The following is a 17,565-nucleotide window of genomic DNA, read 5'->3' on the forward strand; positions in this document are numbered from 1 at the left end:
GCCTGGAGGCTATTTATCTCCGTAAGGGGCCTCCCTGCTCCCTGCAGCCCAGGGGTTAGGGTGCCCAGAGATCCCCGGATTCCCTACCTCTGGATTAAGTGTCCCGCCCTGCCCCTTTAAGACTTCCAAAAAGCACCTGCCAAAACAAAACGACCCCAAAAAAAAAAAAAAATTTTTTTTACTTAAAAAAAAAAAAGTGGCCGCTTGTATTTCTTTATTCTCCGGCGCCAGCCTCAGGCATCTGCTCACCGGTCTTGCTGCCCTGTTTCCCTAGTATTGGGGTCCCTATCCCTTTAAGACTTCCAAAAAGCACTCGCCAAAACAAAACAGCAAAAAAAAAAAAAAAATGGTCGCTCGCTTTTCTGGTGTCCTCCGGCTCACTGTGACCGGTGCCTGCTCACTGTTCTTGCTGCCCTGTTTCCCTAGTATTGGGGGCCCTATCCCTTTAAGACTTCCACAAAGCGCTCGCCAAAACAAAACAGAAAAAAAAAAAAATTGGTCGCTGGCTTTTCTTATGTCCTCCGGCGCCCTGCCTCCGGTGCCCGCTCACTGTTCTTGCTGCCCTGTTTTCCTAGTATCCAGGGCCCTGCACTATGGCCCGGATGGCTGGGGCTGGGTGTTTAGCAGTCCTGTGCTCCGTCTCCCTCCCGCTCTGCCTATTCTTCTCCCGCTGGGAGTTGGGATGGGCGCTCGGCTCCCGCCAGGCCGGGGCTTGTATCTTACCCCCTTCGCAAGGCACTGGGTTCTGTCAGGTGCGGATGTGTTCTGGATATTGTCCTGTGTCCTCTAGTCTTTATTCTATGAAGGGTTGTCTTTGTTATATTTTCATAGATATATGTGGTTTTGGGAGGAGATTTCCGCTGCTCTACTCACACCGCCATCTTCCACCCCTCTCAAGTGGTTTTTAATATAGTCACAGAGTTATACAACCATCAATACAGAATTGAGCAATATTTTTATCACCTCTCTGTTTCGATGGATCTGCCTTTTCTGAACGTTTCATATAAATGGAATTGTATAATATGTGGCCTTTTGTTATACTACCTTCTTCTAATTAACCAGCATAATATTTGAAGGATAGTTTTAATGGACATCGAGTTATTGGTAAACAGTTTTGTTCTTTTTCACTCTTTTGAAAAGTCATTCCACTGCCCTCCAGCCTTTATTGCTTCAGACGAGAAGTTGAGTCATTAACTGAACTATTCCATTGTACGTGAGGAGTCATTCTTCTCATGCTGCTTTCAAGATTTCCTGTCTTTATCTTTCAGTACTTTCATTGTGATATGTCTACCTGAAGATTTCTTGGCATTTGTCCTACTTTGGGTGTCTTGAAATTTTTTTTTATTAAGGTATCATTGATATACAATCTTATGAAGGTTCCGCATGAGCAACATTGTGGTTATTAAATTCACCTACATTATCAGGTCCCCCACACACACACCATTGCAGTCACAGTCCAACAGTATAGTAAGATGCTGTAGAGCCACTACTGGTCTTCTCTGTGCTGTACTGCCTTCCCCGTGGCCCTCCTACATTATGTGCTAATCATACTGCCCCATAATTTGCTTCTCCCTCCCTAACAACCCTCCCCTACCCCTTCCCTTTGGTAACCACTAGTCCATTCTTGGAGTCTGAGTCTGCTGCTGTTTTGTTCCTTCAGTTTTGCTTTGTTATACTCCACAAATGAGTGAAATCATTTGGAACTTGTCTTTCTCCACCTGGCTTATTTCACTGAACATAATACCCTCTAGCTCCATCCACTTTGTTGCAAATGGTAGGATTTATTTTCTTCTTATGGCCGAATAATATTCCATTGTGTATATGTACCACATATTCTTTATCCATTCATCTACTGAAGGACACTTAGGTTGCTTCCATATCTTTTTTTTATTAAGGTATGATTGATATACACTCTTATGAAGGTTTCACATGAAAAAACAATGTAGTTACTACATTTACTGATATTATCAAGTCCCCACCCATACCCCAATGCAGTCACTGTCCATCAGTGTAGCAAGATGCCACAAATTCACTATGTACCTTCTGTGTGCTACACTGTTCTCCCTGTGATCCCCCACACCTGTGTACTAAACACAATACCGCTCAATCCCCTTCTCCCTCCCTCACCACCCGCCCTCCCACACCCCTCCCCTTTGGAAACCACTACTTCCTTCTTGGAGTCTCTGAGTCTGCTGCCATTTTGTTCCTTCAGTTTTGCTTCATTGTTATACTCCACAAATGAGGGACATAATTTGGCATTTGTCTTTCTCTGCCTGGCTTATTTCACTGGGCATAATGTCCTCCAGCTCCATCCATGTTGTTGAAATGGTAGGATTTGTTTCCTTCTTATGGCTGAATAATATTCCATTGTGTATATGTACCCCATCTTCTTTATCCATTCATCTACTGATGGACACTTAGGTTGCTTCCATATCTTGGCTATTGTAAATAGTGCTTCAAGGGGAGCATATGTCTTTTTGAATCTGAGAAGTTGTTTTCTTTGGGTAAATTACTAGAAGTGGAATTCCTGGGTCAAATGTTATTTCTATTTTTAGTTTTTTGAGGAACTTCCATATTGCTTTCCACAAGGGTTGAACTAGTTTACATTCCCACCAGAAGTGTTGGAGGGTTCCCCTTTCTCTGCATCCTCGCCAGCATTTGTTGTTCCTTGTCTTTTGGATGTTGGCCATCCTAACTAGTGTCAGGGGATATCTCATTGTGGTTTTAATTTGCATTTCCCTGCTAATTAGCGATGTGGGACATCTTTTCATGTGCCTGTTGACCATCTGAATTTCTTCTTTGGAGAACTGTCTGTTCAGATTCTCCACCCATTTTTTAATCAGGTTATTTGTTTTTTGGCTGTTGAAGTGTGTGAGTTCTTGATATATTTTGGACATCAACCCCTTATTGGATATATCATTTACAAATATATTCTCCCATACTGTAGGATGCCTTTTTGTTCTATTGATGGTATCCTTTGCTGTACAGAAGCTTTCTAGTTTTATGTAGTCCCATTTGTTCATTTTTGCTTTTGTTTCCCTTACCAGAGGAGATGTGTTCAGGAAAAAGTTTATATTCAAGAGATTTTTGCCTTAGTTTTCTTCTAAGAGTTTTATGGTTTTGTGATTTATGTTCAGGTCTTTGATTCATTTTAAGTTTACTTTTGTGTGTGGAGTTAGATAGTAATCCAGTTTCATTCTCTTGCATGTAGCTGTCCAGCTTCTCCAACACCAGTTGAAGAGGCTGCCATTTCCCCATTGTATATCCAAGGCTCCTTTATTGTATATTAATTGACCATATATGCTTGAATTTATATTTGGGCTCCCCATTCTTCTCTGTTGATCTATTGGTCTGTTCTTGTGCCAGTACCAAATTGTCTTGATTACTGTGGCTTTGTAGTAGAGCTTGAAGTTGGGGAGCGTGATCCTCCCAGCTTTATTCTTCCTTCACAGGATTGCTTTGGCTATTCACAGTCTTTTGTGGTTCTATATGAATTTTAGAACTATTTGTTCCAGTTTGTTGAAGAATGCTGAGGATTGCATTGACTCTATAGATTGCTTTAGGCAGAATAGCCATTTTGACAATATTAATTCTTCATATCCATGAGCACAGGATAGATTTCCATTTATTAGTGTCTTCTTTAATTTTTCTCATGAATGTCTTATAGTTTTCAAGGTACAGGTCTTTCACTTCCTTCGTTAGGTTTATTCCTAGGTATTTTATTCTTTTTGATGTAATTGTGAGTGGAATTATTTTCCTGATTTCTCTTTCTGCTACTTCATCATTAATATATAGGAATGCAACAGGTTTCTGTGTATTAATTTTATATCCTACAACTTTGCTGAATTGAGTTTTTAGTTCTAGTAGTTTTGGGGTGGATCCTTTAGGGTTTTTGTTGTTGTTATCATTAATCTACAATTACATGAAGAACATTATGTTTACTAGGGTCCCCCCTTCAGCAAGTCCTCCCCACAAACCCCATTACAGTCACTGTCCATCAGTGTAGTAAGATGCTGTAGAATCACTACTTGTCTTCTCTGTGTTGCACAGCCCTCCCCGTGCACCCCACCACCACATTACACATGCTAATCGTAATGTCCCCTTTCTTTTTCCCCGCCCTTATCCCTCCCTTTCCACCCATCCTCCTCAGTCCCTTTCCCTTTGGTAACTGTTAGTCCATTCTTGGGTTCTGTGATTCTGCTGCTGTTTTGTTCCTTCAGTTTTTCTTTGTTCTTATACTCCACATGTGAGTGAAATCATTTGGTACTTGTCTTTCTCTGCCTGGCTTATTTCACTGAGCATAATACCCTCTAGCTCCATCCATGTTGTTGCAAATGGTAGTATTTGTTTTCTTCTTATGGCTGAATAATAGTCCATTGTGTATATGTACCACATCTTCTTTATCCATTCATCTACCGATGGACACTTAGGTTGCTTCCATTTCTTGGCTATTGTAAATAGTGCTGCGATAAACATAGGGGTGCATCTGTCTTTTTCAAACTGGAGTGCTGCATTCTTAGGGTAAATTCCTAAAAGTGGAATTCCTGGGTCAAATGGTATTTCTATTTTCCTTTAGAGTTTTTTATGTACAATATCATGTCATCTACAAACAGTGACAGTTTAACTCCCTTCTTGCCATTCTGGATGCCTTTTATTTCTTTGTGTTGTCTAATTGCCCTGGCTAGGACCTCCAGTACTATGTTGAATAAAAGTTGGGAGAGTGGGCATCCTTGTCTCGTTCCCAATCTTAGAGGAAAAGCTTTCAGCTTTTTGCTGTTAAGTATGATGTTGGCTGTGGGTTTGTCATGTATATGTCCTGTATTATGTTGAGGTACTTGACCTCTATATCCATTTTGTTGAGAGTTTTTATTATGTATGGATGTTGAATTTTGTCAAATGCTTTTTCAGCATCTATTGAGATGATCATGTGATTTTTGTCCTTGTTTTTGTTGATCTGGTGCCTCATGTTGTTGGATGGATATTGTACCATCCTTTCATACCTGGAATAAATCCCACTTGATTGTGATGAATGATCTTTTTGATATGTAATTTGGTTTCCTAATATTTTGTTGAGTATTTTTGCATGTATGTTCATCAGGGATACTAGTCTGTAATTTTCTTTTTTTGTGGTGTCTTTGCCTGGTTTTGGTATTAGAGTGATGCTGGCCTCATAGAATGAGTTTGGAAGTAGTCCCTTCTCTTCTACATTTTGGAAAACTTTAAGGAGGATGGGTATTAGCTCTAAACTAAATCTTTGCTAAAACTCAGCAGTGAAGCCATCTGGTCCAGAGCTTTGGTACTTAACTAGCTTTTTGATTACCAATTCAATTTCATTGCTGGTAATTGTCTATTCAGATTTTCTGTTTCTTCCTGGGTCAACCTTGGAAGGTTGTAGTTCTCTAGAAAGTTGTCCATTTCTTCTAGGTTATCCAATTTGTTAGCATATAATTTTTCATAGTATTCTCTAATAATTCTTTGTATTTCTGTGGTGTCCATAGTGTTTTTTTCTTTCTCACTTCTGATTTTGTTTATGTGTGTAGAATCTCTTTTTTTTCTTGATAAGTCTGCGTAGGGGTTTATCTGTTTTGTTTATTTTTTCAAAGAACCAGCTCTTGGTTTCATTGATTCTTTCTATTGCTTTATTCTTCTTAATCTTATTTATTTCTGTTCTGATCTTTATTATGTCCCTCCTTCTACTGACTTTGGGCCTCATTTGTTGTTCTTTTTCTGGTTTCATTAATTGTGTGTTTAGACTGTTCATTTGGGATTGTTCTTCTTTCTTGAGGTAAGCCTGTATTGCTATATACTTTCCTCTTAGAACTGCCTTTGCTGCATCCCACAAATTTTGGGGTATTGAGTTGTTGTTTTCATTTGTCTCCATGTATAGCTTTATCTCTGTTTTAATTAGGTAATTGGTCCATTAATAATTTAGGAGCATGTTGTTAAGCATCCGTGTGCTTGTGAGCTTTTGTGTTTTCTTTGCATAACTTATTTCTAGTTTCATACCTTTGTGGTCTGGGAAGCTGGTTAGCAAAACTTCAATCTTTTTTAATTTACTGAGGCACTTTTTGTGGCCAAGTTATGATCTATTCTTGAAAATGTTCTACGTGCACTTGAGAAGAATGTGTATCCTGATGCTTTTGGGTGGAGTTCTGTTGATGCTGTTAGGTTCATCTATTCTAATGCATTGTTCATTGCTTCTTTCTGTTTACTTATTTTCTGTCTGGTTGATCTGTCCTTTGGAGTGAGTGTTGTGTTGAAGTTGTCTAGAATGAATGCATTGCATTCTGTTTTCCCCTTTGATTCTGTTAGTATTTGTTTCACATACTTGGGTGCTCCTATGTTGGGTGCATAGATATGTATAATTGTTGTATCCTCTTGTTGGACTGATCCCTTTATCATTATGTAATGTCCTTCTTTGTCTCTTGTGACTTTCTTTGTTTTGAAGTCTATTTTGTCTGATACAAGTACTACAACTCCTGCTTTTTCTCCCTATTATTTGCATGAAATATCTTTTTCCATCCCTTCACTTTTAGTCTGTGTACATCTTGGGTTTGAAGTGAATCTCTTGTAGGCAGCATATAATGGGTCTTTTTATTTTTTCCATTCTGGACCTTTGTCTTTTGATAGGTGCATTAATTCCATTTATATTTAGGTTGATTATCAATAGATATGTACTTACTGCCATTGCTGTCTTTAGATTCATGAATACCAAAGGTTCAAGAGCAGCTTCTTTACTATCCAGCAGTCTAACTTAATTCACTTATTGTGCTATTTCAAACACAATCTAAAGGTTCTATTTTTTTCTTCCTCTTCCACTCTTTATATATTAGGTGTCATATTCTCTACTCTTCTTGTACCCCTTTACTAATCTGCTTAGTAATTAATTGATCTACTTCCTTTACAATGGTTTATTTTCTCAGGTGACAGCTATTTATTCTTAAGAACACTTCCATCTATAGCAATCCCTCCAAAATACACTGTAGAGATGGTTTGTGGGAGGTAAATTATCTCAACTCTTGCTTACCTGGAAATTGTTTAATCCCTGCCTTAAATTTAAATGATAATTTTGCCAGGTAGAGTTTTCTTGGTTCTATTCATTGCATTAAATATATCATGCCACACTCCTTTCTGTCCTGTAACATTTCTGTTGAGAAGTCTGATGATAGCCTGAGGGGTTTTCCCTTGTATGTGATCTTTTTTCTCTGGCTGTCTTTAATACTCTTTCCTTGACCTTGATCTTTGCCATTTTAATTATCATATGTCTTGGTGTTGTCTCTCTTGGGCTCCTTGTGATGGGAGATCTGTACCCTTCAATGGCCTGAGAGACTATTTCCTTTCTCAGATTGGGGAAGTTTTCAGCAATTATTTCCTCAAAGAGACTTTCTATCCCTTTTTCTTTCTCTTCTCCTTCTGATACCCTAAATCATGAGTATTTTTCCATTTGTATTGGTCACATAATTCTCTTACTATTCTTTCATTCACAGAGATCCTTTTTCCTCTTTGTGCCTCAGCTTCTTTTTATTCTTATTCTCTAATTTCTCTTTCACTAACCACCTCCTCTACCTCATCAAATCCACTTTTATATCCCTCCATTGCATATTTCATTTCAGATACTGTATTTTTCAAAATTTATGTCTCTTTCTTGAATTCCTCTCTGAGGTCTTGAATATTTTTCTGTAGCTCTGTGAGCATGTTTATGATTTTTATTTTGAAATCTTTATCAAGAGGATTGGTGATTTCAGTTTCCCTTAGTCCTCTTTCTGGTATTTGAGGAATTTTGGTTTGTACCAGATTCTTTTGCTGTTCCATATTTCTAATGATTTATATGAAATATTTGTGTAGGCCACACCCTCCAGTGCTCAGAAACAGTACTCCCTGGAGCTGCCCAGCCCCTGGAGCAATGGTGGGGGTTGCAGGCATACAGCCCAGTTCCTGCCAGGAGGAAAGAGCTCTTTCCAACTTCCCAGCTACAGTACCTGCCTCCACTGCCAGGCCCAGTGGGCCAAGCATGCAGGAAGGAGCTTCTATGCTACACCCCTGTAGCTGCCATATGCAGGTCTGCCCTCCATCTGGCCTGGCATAATGGCAGGGACAGCAGGTGTGCAGACCTGGTGCCTACCAGGAGGATGGAGCAGCAGGCTGGGTATCATAGGAGGGTGCCCAATGCTGCATTACTAGCCAGGGGTATGGAGCATGTGAAGCTCCTTTAAGTTTCCAACCTGCTGGGCTGAATGTGCTGGGACAATTTTGTCTACCTGTCCTTTCTCCTGAGCAGCAAGTGGTGTGTAATCTTTGCCCCTTTAGCAGCCCTCTCACTGTTGGGAAGTCTTTCAAAGTGCCCACCTTTCTTTTGTTCCAGAGTGGCCAGTTGTGGGTACCTACCTGTTCTGCACAAGTGGCTGGAATCTCAGTCTCTCTGAGTATTCTGCCTGTCTTTGCTTTCTAACCCCTCTAATCTCCAGAGCACTATTTAATGTGGGTTCATGCTCCCAGAGCATATCTCCAGGGATGGGTGTTTAGCAGTCCTGGGCTTCTATTCCCTCCCCACTCCATTTCAATTCCTCCAGTGAGCTGTGGTGGGCAGAGGGCTGTGTCCCACTGGATCATGGTTTTGCTGCTCTACCCTTTTCCACGAGATCTTCTCTTTTCCCCAGATGTAGGCTGTCTGTTGCAGTCTTCTTTCCGGTCACTCTTTCAGGATTAATTGTATTTGTTGTATTTTCATGTTATATGTGGTTTGGGGAGGAGGTATCTGCCTCACTTCTCAGGCCACCATCTTGTTTAAGCCTGGGTGTCTTGAAATTTTGGAAAGCAAGGTTAATGTTTTCTTTGATCAAATGTAGGGAGTTTTCAGACATTATTTCTTTAAATATTTTTTCTGTCCTTTTCTCCCTCTTCTCTCCTTAGATTCCCCTTATATATATGTTGGTATGCTTGATGTATCCCACAGGTCTCTAAGGCTGTGTTCATTATTCTTCTATTTTCTTTTTCTCTGTTCTTCAGATTGAATGTCTATGATCTGTCTTCACACTGATTCTTTGTGCTATTTAGAATATGATATTGATTTCCTCTAGTAAATTTCTTGTTGCATTTATTGTACTTTCAGTGTAATTCTGTTTTATACATATTTTAAGTATTAAACTTTTGGGCACCTTATTATTATTTGCTTTCTTCATGCCTCTTTCATATGATAAAAAGTTGAGCTTCTGTAGACCATAAACAATAATGAGTTCATGAAATAGAGATACTGAGGCTAATGATCTTAAAGATGCTAACTGTCCAGTTCATTCTCATAGGCCACCCTGCCTGTTAGGCTACACTGTCTAACCAGTTGATCCACTGGCAGATTATAGCCAACCTCCCTTTCCTAGGATCTTTTTAACTATAGCTATAACTAGAAACTCACTGCCTCCTAATAAGTCATAATAAGCAGGGTAATAAATAAGTTTCATATCTTTCTAAGACCAACTCTAGTCAACTGATGAATTTTTATAGAACTGAGTTGAATATTCTAATAACATATCTAGGCCCAAGGAATATCAAATTATTATAGATACCAGTATTCACCATTAGTTGAACATAGGAGGTGGTTTAGTCATTCTGTGACCAGCCATCCTGGCTCTAAGTCATCCTAAGAAAACTTGAGTCACGTTATTCACCCAAAGATGGTTTTAACGTGGATTGAAGTGTTATGAACATTTTGTCTCCCAGATACTACCTGTAAATTACTTTAATTTATGAATTATCTTGTTTTTCCACACTAGCTCTCTCTGTCTTTACTTCATTGACCTGTGAATATCAGCCCTGTGCTTCATAATCTTGATCTCTCAGCCTTTTCTCCATATATCTTCTGGTTGGCTACAATTTGGATACAAATTAAATCTGCCAATCAGATGTCTTCTCATTAGATTTGGAAGGTAGAAATGCAGTGAAGACCATATTCCTATGGTTTTTGACTAATTGTTACTGTCAAGAAAGGCCATGGAACTATGAGACCTTCCTACATTAGTGTTTTAGCATCCATTTTCCAGCTTCATAAGTTGAGATACAGGCTTAATGACACCAACCTTTCCAATTATTTTCTAAGTAACTAATTTCTTATTAGGTGTCCCACTCTAGAGAGATAGTTAGTAGTTGGGTTAGAGTTATATGTGAATGTCAGGGCAATAGAGATTTACATTTAGGCCACATTCTCAAAATTCTGATAATTCATGTATGTTCTTTTACCCTCTGTGGACCGTATCTTCCTCCAACTTCATGAACCTCTCTCAGTTTTTGTAGCAGGAATTCAGGAAAGGCTTGGCTGCCCAGTTCTATATAATTGTAGTCAGATGGTGACTAGAACTAAAGGGGCAGTGGGATGGAGCTTCTGTGAGCTAGCCAGGCATCTCTCTTTTCAATTGGTTTGAGGGTCTCTCCATGTGGTTTCATGCATGGAATAGTTTGAGCTCCCTCATAGTTTGGATGAAAACTACTTACCTGGGTGCTGAAGACTTTAAGAGCAAATATATTCCCAATGTTGTTCTTTTTTATAACTTCTATTTCCATTTATCTATCTAGGTTGCTTAGTGGTTAGCCAGTGATTCAACAGAGCTTGTTCTCAAATACCTGGAGCCAGTAAGGCCTCAGTCCTCTGCTTGCAGATCTGTGTGTAGGTAGGGAAGTACATTCAAAGTTCAGGCCAGTTTAAAGTCTACCCCAGCTTTTACTTTCTTTAGGGTACTTTTGCATCTCTTCTGCACATGTGCACAGCCTCAGAGGTAGCTAGGAGTATGTCGCTAACTTGGGCCCTCTCAGGTCTCCACTGCCACATGGTCTCAGCCAGGTATGTCTTTCCCCAACCATGACTACATCCTCAGGCTAGAAAACCCTTTGGCCCTTCCTGCTTACCTGCCTCTAAGATTCATCACTTCCACTAATAATATCACTAAGTATGGGCTTTGCCCACCACTCCAAATTAAGTGGGCCACCATTTCCCCTTCCAAAGGGAAGCTGTCAGTCCTTACATGCTACACTTCCTAGCAGAACCTGTACACTGAATGTGGGAAGGGATGAGAGCAGCCCCAGGTTCCCACTGTTCTTACCCAGAGTAAAGTAGGTGCGCAAATACAAATACTATCCAGAATGTTAAGTGCCTTTGGTCTATTTCCAGAGTGCTGAGTTGTTGTCAGTTTTGTCCAGTTTTATCATTGCTTTTTGGGCAGAGAATCTCCTCACTCTGTCAGAGTTAGAACTTCCATCCTGTGTTCACCTTGTTTTATATTCAACTTCACTTCGGAATTTGGAGGGTCCTAAGACTTATTCACGGGACTTCTTTCCTTTTCCATCTACACTAGGCATTCTCTTTCCATCCACAGCTTTAAGTATGATTGATATACACTGATGATTCCCAATTTATAATTCCAGCTGTGACCTCTCCCTTGAGCTCCAGACCTGAATCTTTGACTGCTATACTTGCCATCTTTAAACATATGTCTGATAGACCACTCACATTTAATGTAGCCAAAAGAAAAGTCTTAAATTCTCCAAGGCTGTCTTCCTCCAGTTCTCATCTCATCTGTTGAGTTGCTCAAGTTCAAAACCTAGGAGTTATCCTAGAATATTTCCTTCACTCCCCCACATCCAGTCTAAGAAACTGAATGTCAGATCTACTTCCAAAATATAATTCCAACCTCATCCACTTTTCTTTGCCTACATTGCCACCTGCCTAATCCAAAGATGATGCTTAGGCATCATCTGTTGCCTAGAAGACTTCAACAGCCTCCTCCCTATTCTCCCTACTTTCATTCTATCCCCATAGAGTCTGCTGACACAATGATCAGGGTAATCTTTTCAAAACATACGCCAGTTCTTGTTGCCTCTCATTGCACTAAGAATAAAATCCATAGCCATATCATGGCTTATGAGGCCTTATATTCATTCAACATGATCTGGTGGGCCTCATGCTATCTCTCCAACTTTGCCCTACCACATTGCCCTCATTCACCGTACTCTTAGCCATACTGGCCTTCCCTTCATTCCTTGAACATGTCAAACTCATCCCTGCCTCAGAGACTTGGCACTGTCTTAAGGCTGGAATACTCTCCCACAGACCTTCTTATGGTTGATGCCTCCTAAGATGGTCTTCACTGACTGTAATGCTCCCATCATTCCCTGCCACTTACTTTGTTTTCATAGCATTTCTCACTCCCTGTCACTATCCTACTTTTTTATTTACTTCTTATTCTGTCTTACTTGTTGATATGGCCCTAGCACTAAGCCCAGTGCTGGCACATAGAAGGCATTCTGAATATATGTTTATGTTTATGAACTGTGTGAGTGTACTCTCTGAGGTAAGAGAGGTGTATTTCATTCATTCAGCAGGTATTTACCAACCCCCAGCTGTGGGTCAGGTATTGTACTAGATAGTTGGGATGCAAAGGCATAAATAACATGGTCCCTGCCCTGCTTGGTCTTTGGGAGTCAGATTCTGAATATCCTTGAAAAGGAACTCCATCTCCTTTAATAATACAAAATCTAGCACCTCTGGGTGTGGAGAAAATGGCCAGACTCTGACACCTGGGTACCATCTTCCCCTTGTGGGTTTCTCCTTCTGAGGAGCCTCTCATTCTCCCTTTAAATAGCTCTGGCTCAAATGTGTTCATAGACCCCTACCCTTGGTTTCTCTGAGCACAGCTGAGGCAGACAAGGGCTTTCACAAAAATTTACCAAGCACTGTAGGAGAAAAATAGGGAAATAAAAGAGACCCTAAGGGGCAAACATGTAGCCAGATAGCCTCGGCCCCAAGTGGCTGGCATAGATAAACTTTGGATGTTGTGGAGTAGAGAGAAGCACCTTAAAAGTTCCCCACCAAGAACCTTCCTCCAAGGAATCTTGACCACTTATTGGTCCAGAGTACAAGATAAAAAACATGGGCTTGCCATTCCCTCACAGTTTTCTGGACTCTAGACCTGCCTCAGATTACTGGTGTCATTATAGAACTCATGCTGTGGTAAGATTTTACTCCTTCCCCAATGATAAGGTTTTGTTCTCTGGGTCCAGTAATTAAGAACAGGTCAATACCATGGTTTCCTACAATGTGGAACTTGATTGTGTTATGTGATTTTAGATGTTTCAGAGTCAGATCAAGGACAGGGAGAGGAAATTTAACAGTTACCAAGTTCTATAATAAGAAATAGCGCCATAGGTAAAATACAGAAAATAATTAATTTGCTCAGAACCACAGGGCCCAGAAAAAAATTTGATGTATGACATTGTGATTAAGCATGTACTAGGCCAGGCACTGTGCTAAGTTACTTTATGTGGAAGACCACAAGGAGAATCCATTCTGTGAGTATATGTTACCAGTACAGTAGTCCTTCCTTATCTGTGGGGAATACGTTCCAAGACCCCCAGTGAATGCCCAAAATGATGGATAGTACCAAACCCTAAATATACTCTTTTTTCCTATACATACATAACTATGATAAAATTTAATTTATAAATCAGGCATAGTAAGAGATTAACAACAATAATAATATGGAACAATTATAACAATGTACTGTAACAAAGGGTATGTGAATATGATCTTTCTTAAAATATATTTACTGTACTCACCCTTCTTGTGATGATATGAGGTGATAAATCACCTTGGTGATGAGATAAAGTGAGGTGAATGATACAGGCACTGTGATGTAACATCAGGTTACTATTTACCTTCTGACATATTGTCAGAAGGAAGATCATCTGCTTTCAGACACAGTTGACTGCAGGTAACTGAAACTGCAGAAAACAAAACCATAGATAAGTGGGGGACTGGTGTGCCCACATTTTATACAAAGGAAAACTGCAGGATGGAGGTTAAGTAATTTCTGTAAAATCACACAGCTAGTAACAGCAGCAGGACTTAAATCCAAGTTTCTAACCATGAATGGTACCACACGTTTAACTGGTAATAGATAATTTATGTTTATTGTATAAGGATATGATTCATTTACCTTTCTTCATGAAAATAAAAGATCATCTAGCAGCGTCTTCAAATTGTCTAATTGATACTTATCCTCCAAATTTTCAAATCTTCTCATTCAAAAGAAAACCAATTTTCAGGGTTCCCTTAATAAACAGAAGTTCACATTCTTTCCATACAAAAAGACTGTTCTAGTCTTTTAATAACTAAACCCAAATAGAATTTTCTAGCCAATTCTGTGTATATAGTTATACCAGTATAAATTTAAATAATTAGAAAGTGCCATTGATCTTTTAGTGGAGTAAATTTGGAAGTTATTTTTAATTCCGCAGAAAATGTTGCACAAATAATAAAAAGATACAGAATTTATTATTACAAACAAAAAGTAAAAAACAGATTCCTTTTTAAAGTCTTTCAATCCTTCTGATTCTATATGGGAAGAAGTCTCATTTGGATGCTACCATGTGTTAACACTGGTCTCCGCAGTTGCTGCTCTCTTATTGTTCTTTTAAGGGAGAGCTCTAAGCTTCTGGCACAAGTGTCCAGCGAGAATTGTTTCATTTTTATTATATTTATTTTTTTTGGTATCTGCTTAAGTTTATGGTCTAAAGATTCCTTTTTAATAGAATGTACTTGTACAGCGTGATGGCTGTAGTTAATAATGTTATATTGTATATTTGGAAGTTGCTAAGAGAGTAAATCTGAAAAGTTCTCACCACAATAAAAAATATTTGCAACTGTGGCGAAGGATGTTAACTAGACTTCTTGTGGTGATCATTTCACAATTTACACAAATATCAAATCATCGTGTTGTACACCTGAAAGTAATATAATGTTAAATGTCAATTATATCTCAGAAAAAAAGATTTTACTTACCATAATAAAGTTGGCTTACATAAAATTATAAAGTAAGTAATAGTATAGGTAGGGTGAGGATATAGTGTGAGTCATGGAAGTCATAGGGGGAGGAGTGACAGAGGTTTGCCAAGATATAATAGTATGGCCACTAGTCTATGCCCACTATAAGGGTTCAGAGACAGTGCTGCTAAGGCAGGTTTTTAACTCAGATATTTTTTATTTTCCTTTCTATAGTGGAACACATGATCCAGAAGAACCAGTGTCTCTTTACCAATACCCAGTGTAAGGTTTGCTGCGCCTTGCTCATTTCTGAATCCCAGAAGCTGGCACACTACCAGGTATGCCATTGTACCTTTAGAACTGCTTTACTTTCCAGACTTAGTGCCAAGCCACCACTTCTCCCTGGCTTGCACAGTAAAGTGTAATTTCTTCCTAGCACCTAAACGTTCCTCCATGTGTGTTGACTGTGACTTGAAGATTGACTTAGTTTTTCTGAGTTTCATCTTTCCCATCCAAATCAGGATCATGATATCTTCCCTTGCATTTTAGGATAGGAGAAAGTATGCACTTTAGCTTTAAAAAGACCTGAGTTCAAAAAAAACAACTCTGCTACTCATCTTGGGCAAGAAACTTCACCATCTTCAGCCTCAGTTTCCTCATCTAGAAGATAAAGATGATAATAATTTTCCCATAAATTGTTGTAAAGTCTAGATTTGACAGCATGCAAAGTGCCTTGAACAAAGTAGGAATTCAGTAAAATAGGTTTCTTCTCGCACCCTTCCTCCTCAGAAGTTTCTGTGAGGATGAATCAGATGAAAATCTAGTGTTTTTTAGTGCCTTAGATATGAAATGGCATTTGGCTATCTTTGATCTTTTTCCTGGGTTCTTGCAGAGCAAAAAACATGCCAACAAAGTGAAGAGATACCTAGCAATCCATGGAATGGAGACATTAAAGGGGGAAACGAAGAAGCTAGACTCAGATCAGGTAATCCAGCTGCCACACTGAGACCGCTCGCTTCCTGATGAAGCCAGCAGGCAGGTTGGTGTGGTGGAAAGGGTGTGGGCTTTGAGTCAGACTGACTTGCCTTCAAATCCAGGCCCTGTTTTCTACCTCAGCAAGTCTTACTACTTCTCTGAGCCTTGATTTCTTCTTCCATAAGTAAATGAACATGCAAATACCAACTACCTTTTAGGATTTTTCCGAGCTAAAAAGAGAAGGTTTATAAAAAAGCACCCAACACAGAACCTGGCATCTAGTAGGGGCTCAGGAAATAGAACCATTGTTATGCATTACCACCCATCGGTGGTTTGTTGGAGCCAAACAAGAAGTCCTTCATTTGCTACTCAAGGAGAGAAAGTGGAAGGAGGCCAGATTGCTTGATTTCTTGAAATCTGGTGAAAAGGGCTGAGTTCAGCACTTGAATGTTTTGAATAAACAAGTGGAACAAACACCTTTCCAAATGCCTGCTCTGATAAAGATGTAAATGCATGTGCTTTTTGGCTTAGAAATACATGAAAATTGTGCTGAAACAATCTCAGTCCATCAGGGGTACCATTATTTTTGTTCCATGGGAGGTTGATCAAAAGTCATGGGATGAGAAGTTAGCAGATCAGGGTCCAATACTAACTCTGAAGCTTACTGGTTAGGTGACTTTGGGCAAATCACTTAACCTCTCTGTATTTCACCCATAAAATGGAGATGATAATTCCTACCTCTTAAGGGTATTTTGAAGTAAAATTCCAATTCCTACTAGATGCTCAATGAATAAGAATTTACAAACTGTCTCCTATTGTATTAGTCAGACGTTTGGAAGGGGCTTACTCATTCCTTCTCCAAATTCACCAGACTTCTTATGATCACCCTTCTTCTTATGATTTAGAATCCAGAAAGACAGGATCAGCTGTGACTCTGGGCAAGTCACTTCACCTCTTTGTATCTTTGTTCCTTTAGCTCTCAGGTTGGCCTAGTAGTTCAAATGAAATCACAGGCCCCTCTTCCCCACCCCCGACCACCACCAACAACAAAGATTTTCCTGCCCAAAAATGTTGATAGAGCCAAAGTTGAAAAATGCTGTCTTAGAATGAATACTTTATTCAGATTTCATAGATCAGGCCTCATAGAAAGGCTGGGAGCCCTTAATATAGGCTTGAAATACATTGTTTTCTAGCTAATTGCAATCAACAAATAAGACCCAGTGATCTGCTTATTCAACAAACCCTGAGCATCTGCTGTGTGCTAGCTTCCAGCAGAGTGCAGAGAATAGGAAACAAAGATGAGTCCAACAGTCCATGACCAAATGTTGCACTTTAGTTCACAGGAAAGCCTCCTTCGCTATAACACTGTCAGTTTAGGGTGACAAGTGGTATGATAGACATCTATTTAATGCATTGGAGGAGTACAGAGGAGGAACAAGATTAAGTTTTCCTGAATACTCACACAAAGTGCCTTGATAATTACTCACTGAATTATTTTCTTGAGTAAACATTTCCCAGAAGAGGTGGTATGTAAACTGGTCCTTGAAAGCTAAGCAGACATCTTAGGCAGGAAAGGAAGGAAGATCATTGTAGGCAGCAGGAAGGGCCCAAGTAAAGCAAGGAAGCAATAGAGAATAAAGTGAGGAATTTTGAGTAGAGCCTGGGACAGGAGAAGAATCCAGAAAGGTAGGTTGGGGTTAGTGTGTAAAGGGGACCTTGAAAACCCATTCTATGGGCAGTGGGGAACCATTGAAGATTTTCTGGCTGGGCAGTGGTATGATCAG

At 39.5% G+C, this 17,565-nt stretch overlaps 1 protein-coding gene across 7 annotated transcripts in view; it reads left to right on the plus strand.

Annotated features, from left to right (window-relative positions):
- ZNF346 (zinc finger protein 346) overlaps positions 1-17,565 on the plus strand; it is a 41,641-nt gene that overhangs the window by 10,727 nt on the left and 13,349 nt on the right. For 6 of the 7 annotated variants that reach the window (XM_057492209.1, XM_036886921.2, XM_057492210.1 and 3 more), the window contains exons 2-3: positions 15,041-15,144; positions 15,699-15,791. In XM_057492209.1, the coding sequence (XP_057348192.1) occupies positions 15,041-15,144; positions 15,699-15,791 (197 nt within the window). The remainder of the gene's footprint in view (positions 1-15,040; positions 15,145-15,698; positions 15,792-17,565) is intronic. The other variant, XM_036886922.2, reaches the window with a different exon arrangement.

Source organism: Manis pentadactyla, chromosome 2 (genome assembly GCF_030020395.1).
Source record: "Manis pentadactyla isolate mManPen7 chromosome 2, mManPen7.hap1, whole genome shotgun sequence".
Lineage (NCBI taxonomy): Eukaryota > Metazoa > Chordata > Mammalia > Pholidota > Manidae > Manis > Manis pentadactyla.